This window comes from Abrus precatorius, unplaced genomic scaffold (genome assembly GCF_003935025.1).
Source record: "Abrus precatorius isolate BTA unplaced genomic scaffold, Abrus_2018 Scaffold9, whole genome shotgun sequence".
NCBI classification, from domain to species: domain Eukaryota; kingdom Viridiplantae; phylum Streptophyta; class Magnoliopsida; order Fabales; family Fabaceae; genus Abrus; species Abrus precatorius.
The window spans coordinates 15,298,581-15,320,162 of NW_020874439.1; the positions used below are offsets into that span (position 1 = coordinate 15,298,581).

The window sequence follows — 21,582 nt, forward strand, 5'->3', positions numbered from 1 at the left end:
TTTCATTCATTTATTCAAATGCAAAGTCAGACAAAACCCCATCAAATTTCTGCCAATAAATGGATTGTATATAAGATCAAGACCTTATTTTAGCTATTGGAAAACTATGATGACCAAATGTGTGCTATTAAAATTAGAGATATCAAAATTGTACATAAAGTAAGGTAAATTTGTAACTAAACCTTTACTTTTATAGAAACTTAAAATATTCTGTACACTTCCTTTGCTTTTCTTTTTTCTTTTTATAAAATTCTGTACACTTCCTTGAAGCTTATAACTTCACAAATTACAAATGACTCTACACTGGCTTATTGCTGTTGGTAATTCTATTCAATCAATATATACATGGAGAAAGTTATCAATGAGTAGTGGGTGCTTTGTTTCTCTCCACAACTGCAGCTCTACACTGCGATTCATTGCATTCCTATCCGTCGTGCATGCTTCTTCATATCCCTGCAAATTTGTCAAAAAAAAAAGTTATCAATAAAGGAATCAATATTTATACACAGTTTAGCCCAAATTTGACTGTTGGTAGGGAAATGTAAAAGTAACACACATGCAGCGTGGGACGCCACATCCTGAATCTTTACAATTCCTACAGTGTGCAGTGATTCCCATCCACGCCTTCATACAATATTGGCAGCCCCCTGAAACTCGAATGGTGCATCTACTTGCATGAGAAAACAGCTTTTTAATTTCAAGACAGTGAGGGTAAGTACATGGTCGAGTTCTGGTTGAGTGACATTGGGATGCATGCAGTATAACATCCTGCAGTTCCTGCATCTGAATGACAATGACACGGTAAGGCAGCAGGCATGCAATCTCATCATAAGAATGGAAAATAAAGGAATAAAAACTGAAAAAAAGTAGGTGTGAACAACAATCTAGAAGAAACAAACGACGGAAACAATAAAATCTAGGAACTAGGTTTATTCTCGTACCAAGTTCTGCATTGACTCTTTGTTCCCTGAACAAGTTCTACTCAACTTGTGTACATGGCAAATAGCGCCTCTCTCCTTGTAGCATGCAAAGCAGACAGTGAACTCTGGGCAAATCTCACATTTCCAGTTCCATTGCAATACATTATTGTGTTTAAAACAAATGCTACATTTTGTTCCAACTGGCACAGTAGGATTCTTTAGATGATGAAGTATCATCATTGAAGAATACTTGGCTTGGCGGAGTGTGTCAAACTGAAACAGTTTCTTTTGGCAAAAGCTCAGAAACTTCTGCCTATCCTCAAATAACCCATTATCAAGGATGATATCATTCTCCTTAGTATCAAAAATGATATCATTCATGAGGACCTGGAAAGGCACACAATTGAAAGATGTATGTTGTTTCATGAAATCGCTAATGAATGAGAAAATAATATAAATTTAGCTTTAAGTTTAGAAAGGCACCTGACAAAGTGTATGCTTCTTGCCACCAATAGAAGTGTGCGAGTTACTAGTATGGCATCTGAAATATTAATATTAAAAGTAACTGACAATAAGACCTATTTTGTTTCTTATCAAAGCAGAACAAAAGTATGCAACATAGCATGTGGGGAAAGGGATGGGAAAAATAAAAAAGAGAAGATACAGAAGGGGACATTATAATCAAATTCAATTGACATATCCTACAATTCAGTTCCTTGCATACCAAATCTTCTGCACAAGAATCAACCGGCTGATTATTTCAAATTATTGGATTGTAACATCAGGAAACAACTAAAATCTTACTGCTCCCATATTACGAAGCAAGTAAATAAGTTTCAATGTCATGGACGGGATTGGATAAAAAATAACTGTATACAGGAAGATATTGGAGTGATACCTATTGAGAGGAAACTGACAAAAAAATTAGTTAAGGTGATTTGGACATAAGCAAAGTAGAATACGAGAGACACAAGTAAGGAGTAGATCACATATTTTTCAACTCTGTGAAAAGGGATAAAAAGAGGCCAAGAACTTAAAATGAAATTATTAAAGGGACCTCATGGTAATGATATCTGATATGGTCCAAAGTAGAACTTTGTTGATTGTTAATTTTGGCAGAAAGTTCTTCTATCAGGAGCGTAGCTCTGGGACACCATTGAGAGCGTACAGAAATTCTTCTTTAATATAGAAATTCTTTCTTTGTTCTTTCTTGATTTCCTATCAATATCTCTAAAAGTGTAATTTTTTACCGAGTCAAATGACAACTCTGTCATCCCATGTAGTCACTCTCACCTGTAGATAAGGGTTTTGTTGTTTTTCTTTTCTAATTTTGGAAGTGTTTAGTGGAGAAAAAGGTATAACTTGACCAAGATATGAGAGAAAATGTCAAAGGAATGCAGCATTGGCACACTGATATTTACAAGAGTACAAAGGAGACAAATCGTGCAAAGTACAGAACAGAGAAGAAAAGGATCTTGCTATCAAAATTCTAATTAAACCAGCACATGAATAACAGAATACAAGGGACAAGAGGGAAAAAGAACAGCTCAAGTATTTGATTTTTAAGCTATCATCACCTTTCACACTCCTGAAATTTCTTGCATTCAGTGCAAAACCATCGCTTCCCAGACACTATCACTTCATGGCAGTGTATGCATACAGACTGTAAGTGAATCATGATGAAATCTTCCTTGACAGGCAAAATGATTTGGCCCAGCTAACACATATAGAGGGGTAAAAGGAAAAGGAAGAAAGATCAGATAACATCTAAAAAAATGAAGGATCAACAAAAATAACTTAAACGCATGTATAAGAATATAGTAACATTCATTCAGCTATGGATAAAGGGATATATCACACAAGATGATATTCATGTGTAAATGTAACACTAATAAAATTTGTGCCAGAGAAGAAAAGTTGACAGACTCAAATCTATAGCGGAAGTAATTAAAATGCCATATTGCAGTTATAAGGGTGGGTATCTTTGTTTAAGTAGTAAAAGAAAAAATTATACATTGACACAAATCCATATATATATATAGGGAGAGAGAGAGAGAGAGAGAGAGAGAGATCTCACCCCTTCTGATATCCAGTTCAAAATTATACTCATCACAAAATACAGCATGCAGAAGAATGATTATGATGATATTCATGAAGCACTATTTGCAGCTCAAATAATCCAAAAATGTTAACAACTCAGTCATTCTCAGTACTGCAGTAATTTTCCTTAATTATTAGACCTTGAACTAGATTTTCTCTTTATCTCTACTGTCAAAAACATTTGATTTTCAAGGATCAAATAAAACCTCACAATGATCTTGGTAGCCGTGCAAAACCAAGTTATAAAAAACTATATATAATCTCAAGTGTTACTATGATTTAATAACCAGTTCAAACTTTTGTGAGGAAGATCTGCAAAGATGTTTAACAACCTATATCGATTCACATATAAAGAGCTACTACAGCAAATAGATGAAGGTTAGAGTCAAAGTAGACATACTTCTTTCATTACTAGAATGTTTTTGGCAGTTTCTTTTGAAGGATTTACATGTCCCATGGCCTTAGTTCTTTTGGTTACAAGTTTCTTCAACGTCTTTTCATACTCTCCCCCACTCTCATGTTCAATTTTCCTGGCTATATCCATAGCAGCACCAGACCAGTAGTCTCCATCAAAGTAAGGCAAACAAGCAGCTGATACTTTGGAGTCACAATTTCCAGTAGGAACAAAGAAATGATCATACATGTTAGTTAAACCAACAACAATATTTTCTTCAGCAGCCTTTCTTAGCATTGAATGATACCTGCATAGATTAATATATAAAACTACTCAATGGTTATATGGCAGTGCTCATTTTCCAAAGAATGGATGATGAAAAGAAGAAATTCACTCTCTATAACATTACAGCAGTACAGTACTAATGAGTTATTGGGATATGGATGAAGAAATGTATACAGAAGCACATAACAATTCAATACACACTTAAGGAGAAAGAAAGACAGACCAATTCCGTAGTTTATCCTTCTTTGGAGTTTTTTGAGTGACAGGATGACAATATAGTATATAATCATCCCCCTTTAAAGGTGGACAAGCCCATAGGTAGCAAGTTGTGAAACCTTGTTTCTTGCAAAAATCAAGGTATCCAATCTGATGATAGAAAAAGGAAAAATTAAAACATGCATAGAACAAATGGAAGGTTTTAAACGTTCACTGTGTCAGTTAATTGACATAATAAATGAACACAAGCTGAAATGTGGTCTAAGAAAAACAAAGAGCAATTAACAACAGAAAATTTATAAGCAACTTACCAATATCTCATGGTAAACGAAGGTACGAAGAGCTTCTCCAGTCATAGTCTCTCTTTCAGGCCTAAAATACTTGACAGAATCAAGATACGAAATATATACGCAACCCTGATTTGGATAGCCACATTCCGAGCCAAACTCCTGGACATACATTCCGAAAAGGCATACATCTACTCCTTCAATCTGCTGAAACAGAAGAATAACCTGAAACAGATGGAACTGCTGTCACCACTTCTGAATAACACAATGCTGGAGATATCAGGATATACTAGTCCTTAATTAATTAAAGCATATTATTTCATTCATCTCTGAACTTACTTTTGATGTATAAGAAAACTCAGCAGGGTAATTCTCCTCTGGAAAGATGTCCATAAATTCTTTCTTCACTTTCAATTGTTTGTCAACAGACAGCACTACTCTAACAGAAAGATTTTCTGCAACTAAAGCCTAGCAATTTGGAGTCATACAAGTCAAATCAGAAAGCATATAATTTTTAAATGAATGTCTAACAAATTTAAAAAGATATAAGAAGAAGCAATTGATTGCATGAGGATAATATTGTATGTGTGAAAATATGTAAACTGCAGCCTTTTATTCGGGCTGAAGCATAGCTATTTTAACAGAAATTTGTTTCTTAGTACCAGAGCTCCTTTAGGCTATTTGATGCTGCCAGATCTTGCATCTATCACATTGAACCCACTAGAAGAAACAACAGTCATAAAAAGTGAGTTTAAAGTTCTCTATATACAGCTGAATTATAAAAGTGACTAAACGTACCGGTTCATCTGATGCTTCACTATTTTCCATTTTATCAAGAAGTGACTTGGAAACAGATGTCCCATTGAATGTGATGTGACTGCCTCGAGAATTTTTATAGCACACAGTGCAAAAGCAATGATGTGTGTCAGATTCTACTCCTCTGCTTTGGTAATAGTTTGCATTTTCCTTGATGCGGCTGCTACAACAATAGCAATAAATTGGAATTTGGGCAAAATAAAGCTGTCCCATTTCACATAATTGGCATATGTAATCAGCATTTTCTGGTTCTTCATCAGTGGGATTCTGTTAAAAGAAGCATCAATTTGTATATGCTTGGAAAAATTCACAAGCAAACTTATAAAATATAGAAATGCACATGTACAAGGTATAAAGCCATCATGGGCTTATGGAGTTGGTCCTTAATATAATTTAATTTTTCGCAGAATATTTTTTAGTCCCATCATAAGTAAGCTTAAATTTGATTTTAGTTCTCCAAAAATTTCATTACATAATAGAATATTTTACAAAGTCTCTTTTCCATCTATTCTTTTTCTCAATAGATAAAACCCCATAATTTCAACACATATAAACTACCGATTGACACGAGACATACACTGACCCTGGCTCATCCTAGTACAGTGCAGTTGCAATCCAGTAGGCATGCTTTTATAGAATTAGCATCACATTATAAGAGTATTATGTAGCCTTGATGTTGAAAAGGAACAGAAGAAATTGCCAAAAAAATTAAATATAACAAAAGTTTAATAAAAGTTATACAATCATTAGTAATGTACATATATATAGAATCCCAGATTCCCAATAGACCTGAACATACACACACATACATACAAATTATTTTAAAAGCAAAAGCATGTCAGAAAGAAAAATTACAGTGAAATAGGTGAATAGCACTATAAACTATTCTGTCCAAAAGATTAAATCCTTATTAATAATTAGTAATTTTTGCAGTTTTGAAAGCAAATTAGAAAACAATCACACAATAAAGATTTCAATGCTAGAGATACTCATAAGAGTACCTAAACAGATCAAGGTAAAGGAAAACAGTAGAAGATGGTGTACTGACCTGAACAAACTGCCTTCTTAGACTCATAATGTGTTCCATTAATTGATTACTCGTGAAAAAATCTGTTAAGGAAACAGTATTAACTGTTGGATTTGAGGACCTTGTTTCCTTGTCTTGATCAGCTTTTGGCTCAATGACTCTCTTTGTACCATTTACCTTGTTGAACCTGGTCCTGCCTTGTATGTGCTCTATATCTGCAGGCCTAGGGTCTTTGCAGAGACTATGCATATTGGCATTGGATCCAACAACAGTTTCTTTCAAGTTGCTGTTGGCTTTCACATCATGGCTTTTGAAGTCCGGTTCCTCTGATACATGATCAGGTTCTAAGCCTTTAGAGATAACTGTTTCAATCTTGAAAGTCTGCCCAACTGTATCATCAATAACATTGTTCTTTGTCTCAACATTGCTTATCGAATCAAGCATTGGATTTGAAATTGTAAATTCTTTCACATTACTCTCTGTAACTTCAGAATAGATAGAAGAGAGAGGAGGTTCTGGGTGCTGCTGAAATTCTGAAAGTGCTTCAGAAGAACAAGGTTGAACCATTTTTGGAGTCAATTGATCAGAACTTGCATTATTAATTAAAGAGACACCTAAAGCACCTTCCATTTTTCTTCTTTTTTTAGGTGGTAGCATGGCTTCAGAACTAACAGAAGGGGCATCATTTTCTCCCACAACAGAACCCGTAATTACGCTATTTGGAAATTCAAATTGATGCTCAAGAATATCAGTGCCACGCAATTTCAAGGAATAACATATTTGACAATCATCACATCGACAACCATCAAAATGTAATAGCAGCTTGCTATACTGTTCACAAGTGCATGTCCCTTTGCAACAAACTGTTGAATGCAGATATTTGATAACATTAGCCTGTGAAACACCGTTTAAATTCTTGTGACTGTATTTAGTTGCATGCAACTTATTGAGTTGAGTTTCCAATCTTTTTATCAATGTGTCCAGGTTCATATATTCCTCCTGCCAAATATATAGAAAGAAAAATCATCAATAAATAGCCAGGATGCTTAACTAACAAGATAGAGCTTGCATTTGATCCTCCTATTGCCTTTTTAACAAATGAAAACCACACCATCTCAGACACAATTCAAAAAACAAACCTTTGAAGCAGCATCAATAAATAGCCAGTTTTCCAGCATATTTGCAATATCAGATGCCAGCTGCTCTTGCTCATAATGGATTCCAGAACTGAAAATTGCAGAACTGATGTAAAATTTAGTTAGTCTCAACTCAATGACAATCTTATGTTGAAGAAAAAGCCATCACTGTTAATTTCAGCATCTTTGTATCATGTAGGGATAAAATTTATACAAGTTCAAGTTAATGTCAAATCAAAACTCATATCACTTACATTTTGTTTCTAATCAAACATCGGCAGTGGTTGATTCCAGGATGCTTACACCAGTCTGTGGAGACTCCTACCTGATTTCTTATACATTGACGCCTTAAATCAAAACCTCTTTGATGAGGAAGGTCAAAGGAAAATGACATAGATTCTCCTGATCTTTTTCTGCAGGTATTCCCAAGATTAGAAGCCACGGCATGCATCTTCTCACTTTATCAAACTCTTCCTTCTATAGGCACTATAAGCCACTTGAAATTAATATGAGTGTTAGTTAGGGAAAATGCAATAAATGTAGAAATGATATCATAACCCGGAAGATGAAAGCAGGATTATCAGAAATTTAAACAAGGTCATGATTAAGTTTACACTCTCAAACACCAATGTAAATAGCAATTAAAATAGTTTAAAATTCAAATTAACAAAGAAGCCATATCAATCTTGAAATGGCATCAAAACCAAACAAACACAAAGTTGGATTACCAAAAGTCAAAATTTTAGAAAGCAAAACTCGTGATTCAGGTTCAACACATGATAAAATATAAGATGACTGACTAAAGTATATGGCACCCCTTCAAGAATTCAGTATTAAAAGTCATTGTGTAATTTTGAATCACCCTCAAGGGACATATTAAGAAATTATTATTAGCATTTAAAGAAGAAAATTGTTCGTAGTTCCAAACTTTCTTGCACTTGGTAAGTAGTAGTCCCATACAGGCAATAAGGAAGAAATATGCTTCCACATTTTTTGTTCTACATTAAAAGAATGGACTGTTTTAATCAATTGCTTCTGGTTTACATTAAGATTGCATAGTCATGAAATGAAGAAGCAGATTAAATCCATAGTAAACTCAAAAGGATGAAGCTTGTTACTAAGATCCCAACAAGTATAAGGGAAAAATATCATTGAGACACCCAATAAGTCAAAAACAGTCATAAAGTATAATAGCAGTAGAGTGAAGTCATAAAATTGCTGTAGAGTGACAGTCAGAATGTCAGTTTGTACTGTACAATTTCGAGTTCCTATTGTTTGCTACCTTCACCTAGTTAGGCAATGGTAAGAAATTACAAACTATTTTTTATATTTTTCAATTGATGGAACTAGCAGTTTTTTAAGGTTATATTTAGGGTAATTTTCATGTCGTCTTGTAAATCAAGAGGATATTTTATGTCCTCTTACACATGGAATAATTATCATCATTAATTTTAAATTAATATATAACAGAGTTAGCTGTTTATTTGGAAGAGACATAAATATCCTTTAATCTCTAAGACATTAGAAGAATCACAACGGTTAGTTTAGAGAGAATATACAATGCCTTCTCAATTTTAGGAGTACCATAAGATGGTAGGAAATGATAGGGATAACAACACAATACAAAGTCACATTAAACGTCCCCCAAATCTTTTGGATAATCTACCAGAAATAATAACAAAGTAAATAGGCATCAATGTTTTTAATAAAAAACTTTAATTTCACTTTAAGAAAAGTATGATGAATGTTATAAACAGAAAACTATCAGGAACGAGCAACACTAATTTGTTCCATCAAAATTCACTAAATTCAATGCAGAAAAAGAAATTGCATAATTAGGTTAAAAATTTGAAGATTTTATTTTAAAATTACAACGACATTGGTATTAAACTTATCAAAACATAAATTAATTCAACTCGTTTATCATTCACTTAACCAACATCGTTTAAATCAATCAATTAATTAACCAATTAACTGAGAAGCCGAAATTCAGAAGTAATCAAGGACAATTTGAAACTTCTCTTGAAAGGAAATTGTTGACAATTTAGAGTTCCTTTTTGCTACTTTGCCCGAAGGTAGCAGTTTTTTCATTTGTTACGACAGCAACAAAAAATTTAAGTGTTTACTATTGTATCCACAATCTCCAGAGAGCATTGTATATTCTTTTTAAATTGAGGGCTATGATTCTTCTAAAATTTTGGAGATTAAAAAAATATTTACATCTTTTCTAAATGAACTTTTAACTTCATTATCTATTGATTCAAAATTAACTGTGTTAATTTACAAGGCACCATAAAAATTATTAAAACATTATTAACTTAGTTTGAGAAAAAAAAGCTTATTTAATTATAATTTTTATTTGAGAAGTTTTAGATAAGAATGAGAAATTATATAAATCTTTCAAAATCTTTGGCTATGTTTAGAGGAAAGGAAAGAGAAAAGAGTTAAACTCCCATTTGTTTGAATGTTTAACATTAAAAAAAGAAAGTGATAAGGATTTAATAATATAAACAACATCATTGTCATTCATATTTTTTATTTATATTTTTTATCTTATTTTTTAAAATATAAAAAATTAAATATTTTTTGTCTCTGAAAATTAATATTTTTTAATAAAATTTTTTAAAAATTCTCATTTTAAAAACTAACATATTTTCAAAAACAAAATTAAAACCTTAACTTTCTATCTTTTAATTAATTACCTTCTAAATAAGGGTTAGAGATCTCTAATCCTTCTCTTTTTTTTTTCTTTCCTAAAGATGAAATTCAAACACAGTCAATTTTTAATTTCTTCTAATTTGACAAATCATTTATTAACTTTCCGTAGGTTTTTTTCTCTCCTCACTTGCCTTAAAGATTCTTTCCCTTTCTTTTTTACCAAACTCTAAGACAAATTCTAAGGATATAATCGTAAATACACAAGATAAAACTTAGAACCGAGAAGATGAAAAAATTCCAAGAAAACAGAGCAACTGTACGAAATTAATATCCGCACTACAGACCTTCAATTGAAGATCCAATTGTTGAAATCAAAGATACACGTTCGGAACCGGCTGATGAAATTTCAGTCCGATCCAACGTTCACAAATCTACAGTCTCGATATTACGTTCCCTACTCTGGGTGTGGCGGCAGTGACTTCCACGGTTCTCTTTCTTTCTTGACTGGATCTATTTCATTTTTTATACTAATTTGAATTTGAAAATTAAGAGATAAATTTTATTTATTTTTTATATTGATTTCATCAAATTTGGGCCCAAGTAAGAAATAAAATCGGTTTTCACTTTTGAGCCTTTTATTTATAAATAATTTTATTAAATAAAATGAAATAATAAATATAGTTTTATATAATTATTTTGATAATTTTATATCATAAAAAAATAAATTTGATGATTTTTTTAATTATTTATATTATTTTGAACATGACAGAAATAAGATTTTAAAATTTTAAATATTAAACAGATGACAAAAATATTGTAAAATAATAAGAATAAAAGTAAAGAAATTATTTTAAAATAGTAATTAAAACTAATCATTAAAAATGGTAATTAAAATCATATTCAAAAATATCTATTTTAACTACTTTATAAAACAAAATTTTCAACTAATAAAATAAATTTTCATCTACCTAAATAAATCTTTACCATCATAGTCAAACTTTCCTCAACTTACTTCTTCCATTTCTCTTCTTGACTAACATACGTCCATGTACACCAATTACCAGTGCGAATTTAAATGCTAAACTCTAATAATTTCAAAATTTGCATGTTAATTAACAATTTGTTTGGGCATATATGAGATTTACTTGCCGTGAAAATATGTTTTGATAACTGATTTTATTCAATTACTCAACGGTTTAATTATGTGATAATTTCAATATTCATAACTGTATTATTCATTAAAATAAAAATATATGAAATATTAGCTACTTCTTAAATTATATAATTTTTTTAGTTTTAATTCAATTAATGATTGGATTAAAAAAATTTAATTTTCATGATAAGTAATTGAATGAAATAATTAAATTCATGGTGGGTGGTTTTCAGCTTAACTTGTAGATCAACGAGTATAAAGTTCTTTTGGCTTAACCCGTGGTCTCAAATTTGAGTGTTCAGTAAATGTAGTTGCATTAAATACTCCAAAGAATAAGAGAGCTTTGTCTAAATTTGTATAAAATGAATTTTATTTAAACTAATTAATAATAAATTTATTATAAAAAATATAAGCTTATTATTAATTAAATTTTAAAGTATATCTTTAATTAATAAATTTTAATTTAATTAAAATTTATTGACATGATATAACACGTATTTATATTATTATTTAATAACAGATTATCACATTAGCAAAAATGATTAATTGTTATAATAATAATTTTAAAAACACAAAAAAATTGTTTTAAAATTATATTTGCTATATATTTTAATTAATAGTGTAAAAAAATACTGATAATACATCAAAATTATATTCATAAATTATTTTGTATATTATTATAGCTTAAATGGTATAAACTAACATATTTGTTAGATTTAATTTTCAAAAAGTGTATGATATATTTACCACTTAATAGATCTTCGTTTATTTGTGAATGTAGAAATTTTCCTCAATGAATATGGTAAATGATACTTCTCAGGGAATTTCCTTTGCCATCAACAACATAGCTAATTAAGTAACTATGGAAGAGACCCTAATAGGTGGCTTGCTACTAATATATAAGATTACTTTTCATATATATATTTAGGCATTCAACTATAAGATTGATCTTTCCTTTTTTGTCAATAACTATGTAATAGGATTTATCTAATGGGGCAATCTGCTGGTGCTCATATTTCTTTTTGCTCTCTATTGGATCAAGCAATCAAAGAAGATGGAAAAGAAGATAGTGTTTCTTGGAGCATTTCCAAACTAAAAGCTTACTTCCCAAAGAAGATATTTTTGCTACTTTTCAAGAGAGCTTCATGGGCATGTACTGAATTATGTGGGAATGGTCAATTTCAACAGCATATCTCTGATCTTTATGGATTGTCTAGAAAACATGAATATGAAGGAACATCAATGCAGCTCCTGCATATTCCGTGTTGTCTATTTTTTGAGTTAATGTAATACAAAGAAGCCTCTTAAGCTAAAAGGAAAAATTTTACCACAACCATATGACTAACGAGGTTTTATGGTGCTGAAGTGCAAACAAGAGCATAAGATATGTGTTACGCAGATGAAAATGTTGTGTTGGATAAGTGGTCATACTAGAAAAGTTAGGACTGAAGCTGAATGACTTAGAGAGAACTAGGAGTTGCTCTTCGAGAATGAAATAAAGGTAGATTAGACTCAGAAAAATTCTTAACTGAAACCATTAAAAAGGATTTAGATCTAAATGGACTGTTTGAAGAATTAGTTTTTGACAAAATGCAAGGATCGCTTGTACGTTTTCGTAATCTATTTCCATTTTATTTTTGCTTTTTCCTAGACAAAGAGATTAAAATTAAAGAGAGAGACGTTTCAAGCTTGTTTTGTGAAGAAGTGTGATCACTGACGACTGTGCTTCTGAATTATGCTCTCAGAGAAATCGGTTTAAACATATTAAGGGTAAGCTATTAACCCTTTCAACACCCATCTGCAGATACAACTTATTGAATTCAGTTGGTCACTTCCAAAATCTTGGCTTGTATTGTTCTATAAGGTGTGTCCCCAATAATCAAGTTTCATTGCAACTAATGTTTTTCCCTCCTTATGACTCTGATTATCATTGCAGCATAATGGAAGGTGAATAAAGTTTGAAGAAATTTTCTCCTGCAATCAAAATTCAAGATCTATGCCTGAAACATACCATTCTTCTCTTGCCCCCTGTATAGTTCCTTGGAACTGCTGATTATTCCATACTATCTGTACTGGGAAAGGAATCAACTCGGTTCCACCATCAGCAAAAAGAAACCGAATACCTACTCGGCATACTAGGCCGGTACCCCTAGTCAGGATTAAAAGGTAAATAATCCAAATTAAAGATAATCAAAAATACTATGGGCCTCAAATATAAAAATTGACTCAGGCCCATTAGCCCAAAAGAACGTCTATAAAAAGAAGATAAGAAATACAGGTTAGTGGTTGACTTCAGATCATTAAATAACATTTATTACTCAGAACCGAATCCTAACTTTATCATCGGAGTGCCTTTTGCAGGTATTCTCCCTATCATCAAATCAGCAGCAGGACGCCTGATCAGAGATTAGAAGACAGTTAAGGGAGGAACACTATCTATTGCCAGGTTAAGTGTAAGCCTTGAAATTCATTGGTCTATTGGTGTATTATATTCTTTTACTGCATTGAAGGAGACTACTTAAGGTTTCAATAATATACTTTTATGTTGTATTTTCATACTACAAATAAAACCTGATTGACTGTTATGTCCTAAAGATTCAACAAAGTTTTAGGATGACTTTCATATGCTTAACTCAACCCTCTTTAATCTAGGCTTGGGGAGTTGGGGTTGAGTGTGTAAATATTGGCAACAAACCATGGCATCGGCAGAGTTGCGAAGTGAATGAGAGGAGGAATTTAGAGTAAGTGAATGAGTTACTAAGTTATATCAGTAATGGAAGGAACCGAGAGAGAAAAGGATAAAATGATGTTTTGCATAGCCAAATAAAAGGAAATAAATGAAAACTACTTAGGATAGGAATTAATAGGGAGAGTTGCACTTAGTTAGGGAAGTCATGAGAAATCATTGAAAATAGGGTAGAATATGTGCATGTAAACAATTAACCTTGTAATCTTAAATGTAGTAAAATGAAACAAGAAAGGAATTAGAAGAGATAAAGGAAAATAAAGAAAAAAAAGGATAATTAATCGAAAGGAAATAGGTAAATTAACTTTGTGAGCCTTAGAATAATAATGACATCTAAATAACATATACAATCCCCTAAAATGGCAACCAACTAAATTTTACTAAGTTAATCAATGACATAATAATATTCTAGGAATACCTCTCGTAAGCCTTAAATTTCTAATATAAGTAAGGTTAATGACATGTTAGAAGTTGCAAGGAAGATGAGCCCTAGAATAAGGAGAGACATGAAAATTGTATATGAAATATGGAGTGAGGATCTTGGCATGGGATCAACTATTATGAAATTCATGGAGTTGTCGACAAAGAAATGTGCTCCAATTGGCATGAATATAATGATGTGCTTGACTATGAAATCTTTAGAGAAAAGGAAAAGGTTAAGTAGATTTGTTGTGGTAAGGTAAAAAAATGATAATTAACAAAAGATTTAAATGGTATTTTGGTTCCTACACTTGACTCGAATTTATAAGTTAGTTCATACATGTAAAAAAATTGTAAATTAGTCTTTATATGTACATTTATTCTCGATTTAGTCCTTACCATTAAGTTTAAAGTAAACAACGTGAAACAAGTAAGCGACTAAATTGAGAATAACTATACATACGAGGATTGATTTACAAATATTTTTACATATAAAGACTAACTTACAAATTTGAGTCACGATTACTTTTGTAAATATATAAGACACCTTCAGTTTGCATCTTGATTTCGATGGTGTCAAGGGAGTGGAGAAAGACATAGATGAATGTGCCAGTGATTCTGCTGCTAGCAACTCTAATGAGGGCACATTCGAGGACGGAGAGGGTTTGGTTGAGGGATTGAGATTTTGGATGGGTCAGAGCCATTTGTTAGGTTAGATCAAGTTGGAATTAGAGGTGGAAAGCTAAAAGAGGAAAAGACTCTAGCCTCTATTAAAGTTTATGCAAGGGAAGAAGAAGAGTGGAGAGAGTGGAATTGGAGGTGGAGGTGAAAGCAAGGGTGAGAGTGCAATTGGTGATGATAACTTTAATAATGAAGATAGTACAATCTTACTCTTCTGAAGCACTTTTAGAATTTTTGCAACAGCCAGAATTTCCTCTCTCTTCTATCTCTTGGTATCTTAATCATACCAATTTTTTTCTTAGTTTCTATACTCCGTCGTCCATCACTGTCAGGCCCACTACTGGAGATTGCTCTAATCAGTCTAGAAACGCTACCACCAAAATTGCACCATTGAGATCGGCCATACCCTAAAGAGGCATCATTGGAAACCTTGCCACACGCCTTCATGCACTACTACAGCTACTGGCATGTGAAGCTCACACGCCACCTTGTCAACCTTCATTCACGACTGCTCTTTTACAGACAAGGTTGTCTGCGCTTCTCGAGTCTGTTTCTAAGCTCAGTTGCTATTTTTCAGTGGCACTTTACAACTGTTTGAGAGCCCCAATTTAGTACCATTAAGGAACACCCCAAGACTTGTCTTCTTCTTCTTCTTTTTTTCTATTTTCTCATTTTTTTTCAGGTTTTACTACTGTGATGGCTGAAGAAGAAGAACCCAAGACCACCACACAGCCCAAAGTCACTCAACTAATGCCTTTGAGTGCTCATGACCTTCCAACTTCGCTAACCAGCTCAATGGTCAAAATTACTTATGTTGAGAGATAGTGGAATGAATCCGTGTGTTTTGGTTACAGCAGAGCTATTGAATTTTATAAGAGTACATAATTATAGAATATACAATTACTATATTTACAAGATTCTAACAAATTCTAACACTCCCTCTTAATCTGAAGCATAAAGCATATGCACCAAACTTGTTACATAAGTAGTTCATCCGAGGACCCCTTAGTGACTTAGTAAATATATCTGCTAGTTGATCATAGGAATTGACAAAATTAGTAGATATTTCCCCACACATGACTTTCTCTCTGACAAAGTGACAATCAATTTCAATGTGCTTTGTCCTCTCATGGAATATTGGATTTGAGGCAATATGCATGGCAGCCTGGTTATCACATATAAGTGACATACGTGTAACCTCTCCAAACTTTAGTTCCTTAAGCAACTATTTGAGCCATATAAGTTCCTAACTAACTATAGCCATAGCTCAATACTTCGCTTCTGTACTAGACCTGACTACGATATTCTACTTCTTATTCGCATTATTCGATACATCAAAGGACGAAGGACACACTCGAGTTGTGGGGTATTCTGATGCAAATTGGGCAAGATCTCTCATTGATAGAAGGTCCACTTCTAGATTTTGTATATTTCTAAGACAAAAGACACAACAGTCACTGCATCCTAATGTTCCTTACATTAAAAGTTGAGGTATTGACTCACTACACTCACTGCGAATGAGATATCTAGATAGGTAAAAGTGAGGTAGTTCAACTTCCTTACTAATCTTTTGTACCTTTCACGATCTAGAAGAGACTTCCCCTGATTTGACAGGAGCTTGACATTGGGATTCATGGGGGGTGTCGACTGTCTTGGAATTTAACATTCATGTTTCTTCCAAAATATCCACTGCATACTTCCTTTGGGATATGATAATCACATTTTTGGATTGTGCTACTTCTATTCCCAAGAAACATTTTAGTTTGCCAAGATCCTTTGTATGAAAATGTTTGAAGAGATGCTAATTCACCTATGCGATGCTGAGATGATGACTACACGTGATGACAATGTCATTGTTAAGATGAAAGAAAACAAGAAGGCATGAGAGGAATTATGTATCTCAACTACACCATGGGATGTATATTTATATTGATAACGAGAATCGTGATCATAGCCACAAAATTAATGACAAATATACGATTACCTAATTACCATAATTACATGGATACTATTTCCCCAAATAATATGTTTAAATATATTTAATAGATACTATTTTCCTAAATAATATATTTACATATATTTAACACTTCCCCTCAAGTTGAAGCATATGAATCATATGCACCGAGCTTGTCATATATGTATTGAATATGAGGATCCCTTAAAGACTTTGTGAATACATCTGCTAGTTGATCATTTGAATTGACAAAAATTGTAGCAATAACTTCGGATAAGACCTTTTGGCAAAGGAAGTGACAATCAATCTCAATATGCTTCAAGGCAATGTGTAATGCTGTCTAGTTATCACAAATGAGTGTCATTTGTGTATTTTCTCTAAATCTCAATTCTTTAAGTAGTTGTTTCAGCCATATAAGTTCACATGTGCTAAAGCCATGCCTTGATATTCTGCTTCTGTACTAGAAAGAGAAACCACACTTTACTTCTTGCTCTTCCAACAAATTAGATTACCTCCAATTAAAACACAATAGCCAGAGATGAACCTTCTATCATCAGAGCCTGCATAACCTGTGTCAGAATATCCAACAATCTTATCATGACCCTTGTCCTCGTACAAGAGACCTTTTCCTGGAGCACCTTTGATATACTTCAAGATGAGAATCAAAGCATCCCAATTTCCTTCATAGGGAGCGTTGAGGAACTGACTTACCACACTAACAGCAAAAGAGATGTTGAGTCGAGTAACTGTGAGGTAATTTAGTTTACCAATCAATCTTCTATACTTTTTTGGGTCAACAAGAGGCTCTCCCTGACTTGGTAAAAGTTTAGAATTAGGATCTATAAGAGTATCTACAAATTTGGCTCCTATCAAACATGTTTCCTCAAATATATCCAATGCATACTTCCGCTGGAAAATTACAATACTATGTTTGGATTGTGCCACCTCTATTCCCAAGAAATATCAAAGTTTTCCAAGGTCATTTATCTAAAAATGGTGACATAAGTGGTTCTTCAACTGTGTAATGCCATGATGGTTACTGATGAATTTACATTTTATTGGTTTTTTACTTGTCTTTTTAGTATTCCTTAATAGAAAAAGTAGATTTAGGAAGTGTAAATAACATAAAAACATCATTTTGGTCAAATATCATAGGTTTCTTAGTTTTTGGTTAATTTACATTGATTTACATATATATCATTTGCAATTTTGATCATTTGAATAATTGTGCAGAAATTTCTAGACTTATTCCACAGATTTTTAGCACTTGAGAAAGTTTGAGTTAAAAGTGACCACTTTGGGTTCCATAGTGGACACTACAGCAAGCTAGATCCAAAAGGGCAGATAAAAGTGATCACTCTGATTCCATAGTAGACATTACAGAGACCCTAGTTTGAAGAGGTGATGCGCGTAGCTACTTTGGTTCTATAGTAGACACTCAAGGGCAGACCAAAGTGATCACTATGATTCTAAAGTGAACACTCCAGAGAAGGCCAAAGTCACCTAGTCTTGCGCGTAACTACTATAAACCCAGAGTAGACACTCCAGAGAGGGTCAACAGCATGGTGACCTGAGCTTAACCACTATGAAACCATAGTAGCTACTATGGAAGTACTGCGTGTCATTACTATGAAACCATAGTAACTACTATGGATGACGATCACTTCACTATAAATAGATTTTTACCATTTAAGGTAGGGGAACTTTTGTAGAACCTTTTCCTTAAGATATTTAGGGCTTTTAGGATACTTTTGGAGAGCCTAGGGTGGCCTTGGGTGACAGTCAAGGGTCCAACATAGGGTTTGAATTCTATTTTCTTCTTCACTTTTCTTTAATTTTTCATCTTGATATTATTGATTTCTCTTTCCTTTTATCTTGTAATGGTGAGACCCATCCTCATGGAGGGTTAAATTTTCTTGTAATTGTAATCTTTAGTGAGTTCAAATAGATTCTTGAATTCCTTGGCTTTGAATGTTAATATAATTCATTTTCTTTCATGAATTTCTTCTTCCTAATATCTTGAACTGAATTAATGGTTGAATGAGGGGGACATTGCTTAATTAACCCTAATTCATTTTAATGAGATTCTAAACTTGAATTGCTTAATTCTAGATTTATTTCTAAGGTTGCGTAATCTTAGGATGAGAGGTTGGAGTCCATTGAATTGCTTAATTCATATGGAAACATAAGGTTGATTTTCGCTTGTTAAATTAACCTAATTCTGGGAGGAGAAGAAGAGTATTAAATCTTGAGTGGAATAGGAATAGAGTCTACATGAATGAACTAGGGGTTACTACATTTTATTGATTGAACTTTATAATTTTGTTTCTTGCTCTTTATATTGAACTTGAAATCACAAAACCCCCCCCTCTTTACTTGCTTTCTGAATACATGTTTGATATTTGGTTACTCATCCAATGATTCATGGGAGACGACCTAGGTTAGTACCCTAATATTACATTAATTTTTGTTTATATTTTGATGAGGATTCGCAAAAAATCTTTTGTTCATCAGTTATCGCTAATGATAACAAGATCATCTACATACACAACCTGTATATGCATCCTGTGGCTGAGTGGTGAAAAAATTAACTGATTAGCTTCACTTTGAATCATTCCAAACTGTTGAACAACAATGCTGAATCTACCAAACCAAGCTCTTGGAGAGTGTTTAAGACCATACAAAGACTTTCGAAGACGATAAACTAATCCTGAAGACCCTCCCTTAGCAACAAAATCAGGGAGGTTGTTCCATATAAACTTCCTCAGCAAGATCGCCATGAAGGAATATATTCTTAATGTCAAGTTGATGAGGGTTCCAATGGCGGATGACAGCTATGGACGAAATCAAGTCACAGAGGTTGTTTTAGCGACTGGAGAGAATGTATCACCATAATCTAAGACAAAGATCTGAGTATAGCCTTTTGCCATAAGACAAGCTTTAAGGCGATCCACTTGATCATTAAGCCCACTTTAACAGTGTATATCCACCTGCAACCAACAACAAATTTACCTGAAGGAAGAGGAACGAGGTCCCAAGTGCCACTGCTGTTAAGCACACATATTTCATCAAGCATTGCTTGATGCCAAGTGAGATGTGAGAGAGCTTCTATTGTATTCCTAGGAACAAAAATAGAGGACAAAGAAGAAAGACACATATATTGGGAAGAAGATAGACGATGATATAATAAAGCAGCATAATGAGGAGAGGGTTACGAGTAGAACATATACCTTTTCAAAATATAATAGAGAGATCAGTGTTAGGTGATAGGGTCAGAGGAAGCACATGTGTTGGAACCAGTGAAGGGTCACATGGTATGTCAACAGTGGGCAAAAGTGGCCAATGATGGTATACTTGTAATGAACATGGATAAGGGTCATAAAGAGGAGGTATGACCTTTAGTGGATGAAAACAACCAGAATTGGTGGTGAAGGTATGACAGACTCTAGTTCTAACTCAAACACTGCAGAAGAACTAGAAAAGAGAATAGACTCAAAGAAAGTAATATCAGTAGATATTAAATAATATTTAAGAGTTGGAGAGTAACACTTATAACCCTTTTGAGAATGAATATAACCAAGAAAAACACATTTGTGGGTATGAGAACAGAGTTTGTCATTACTTGGACTAAGATTATGGGCAAAGCATGTGGACTCAAACACACGGGGAGGTATATGACACAAAAGTTGTTTAGGAAACAAGATAGAATGTGGTACCTGGTTATGGAGAATAGAAGAAGGCAACCGATTAATGAAGTAACAAGTTGTCAAGACGACATCTCCTCAAAATCGATGTGGGACACAACTATGTAAGAGTAAAGTGTGAGTAATTTCAACAAGGTGTCTTTTTTCTCTTTCAACAACCCCATTCTGTAATTTCAAGTTTGATGAAGTATGCCATTAGATGCTATGAAATTTTGAAAAGAATGTGATAAGTACTTCTTAGCATTATTACTACGCAAAGTGCAAATTAGAAGACTAAATTGAACTTTAATTTCATTAAAAAAACTTTAAAAAATAGAAAGTAATTCAGAACAATCTTTCATTAAAAATAACCATGTGAAACAAGAACAATCATCAATGAAAGTAACAAAATACCTAAAACTTAAAGTAAAAACAATAAGACTAAGACTTCAAACATCAGAATGAACCAAACTAAAAGGAGATGTGGCTTGCTTATTTTCACTGCTCGAAAAGGAACTACGGACATGTTTTCCTAGTTGACACGACTCACAAGAAAGTGTAGATAACTGAGAAAGACTTGGCACCAATAGTTAGTTTATGAAGATTCCGATGTCCTAACCTAGCATGCGAAAGAAGAGGGGAATCCATCGCCAAACCAGCATGTGTGAGGGATTGGAGTTGATAGTGACCGTGTGACTCACAGCAAGTGCCAATCATCTGCCCCGTCGTTAGGTCCTAGAGAAAAATAGAATCTTTAGTAAATAAGACAACATAATTAAGTGTGCGAGTGAGTCAACTCATAGATAAAAGATTAAAAGGAGACACATGAACATATAAGACATTGTCAATAGAAAATGATGGAAGAAGAAGAGAAAGTGCCAGCACCTTGAGCTTGTGTTTGAGACCTATCCTATTGGCTATAGTAACAGAAAGTAAGTACCCATATGTAGAGAGGGAGGAAAAGAGAGATTTGTTATCGGTATTATGATTAGTGGCACCTGAATCAAATACCCATGGACCAAGAGATGGAGAATGAGAATTACTAACAAAAGAATTACCCATGTACACAACGGAAGCAATGGAACCAGAGGCCTGGCGATCCTCAT

General features: G+C 33.2%; 1 protein-coding gene across 1 annotated transcript; it reads right to left on the minus strand.

Annotated features, from left to right (window-relative positions):
• Window positions 1-330: 330 nt before the first annotated feature.
• On the minus strand, window positions 331-14,862 carry LOC113850881 (histone acetyltransferase HAC12-like). Its single transcript, XM_027481406.1, has 15 exons — window positions 14,666-14,862; window positions 13,311-13,388; window positions 13,004-13,141; window positions 7,185-7,272; window positions 6,067-7,044; window positions 5,001-5,285; window positions 4,542-4,670; window positions 4,227-4,427; window positions 3,923-4,065; window positions 3,421-3,721; window positions 2,498-2,637; window positions 1,404-1,461; window positions 942-1,307; window positions 553-783; window positions 331-453 (listed from the first exon to the last, which is right to left on the minus strand). Exons 1-15 carry the CDS (start codon window positions 14,860-14,862, stop codon window positions 331-333), a joined length of 3,456 nt encoding a protein of 1,151 aa, XP_027337207.1.
• Between the last annotated feature and the right edge of the window lie 6,720 nt (window positions 14,863-21,582).

Bases quoted from the DNA above. Each gene is read 5' to 3' on its own strand.
- LOC113850881 (XM_027481406.1), bottom strand. From the start codon at position 14,862: ATGGCTCTGACCCATCCAAAATCTCAATCCCTCAACCAAACCCTCTCC. The intron at 4,428-4,541 runs GTAAGTTCAGAG...CATCTGTTTCAG, and splicing joins AGTTTTCTTATACATCAAAA to GTTATTCTTCTGTTTCAGCA. The intron at 454-552 runs GTTACTTTTACA...ACAAATTTGCAG, and splicing joins GCGTCCCACGCTGCATGTGT to GGATATGAAGAAGCATGCAC.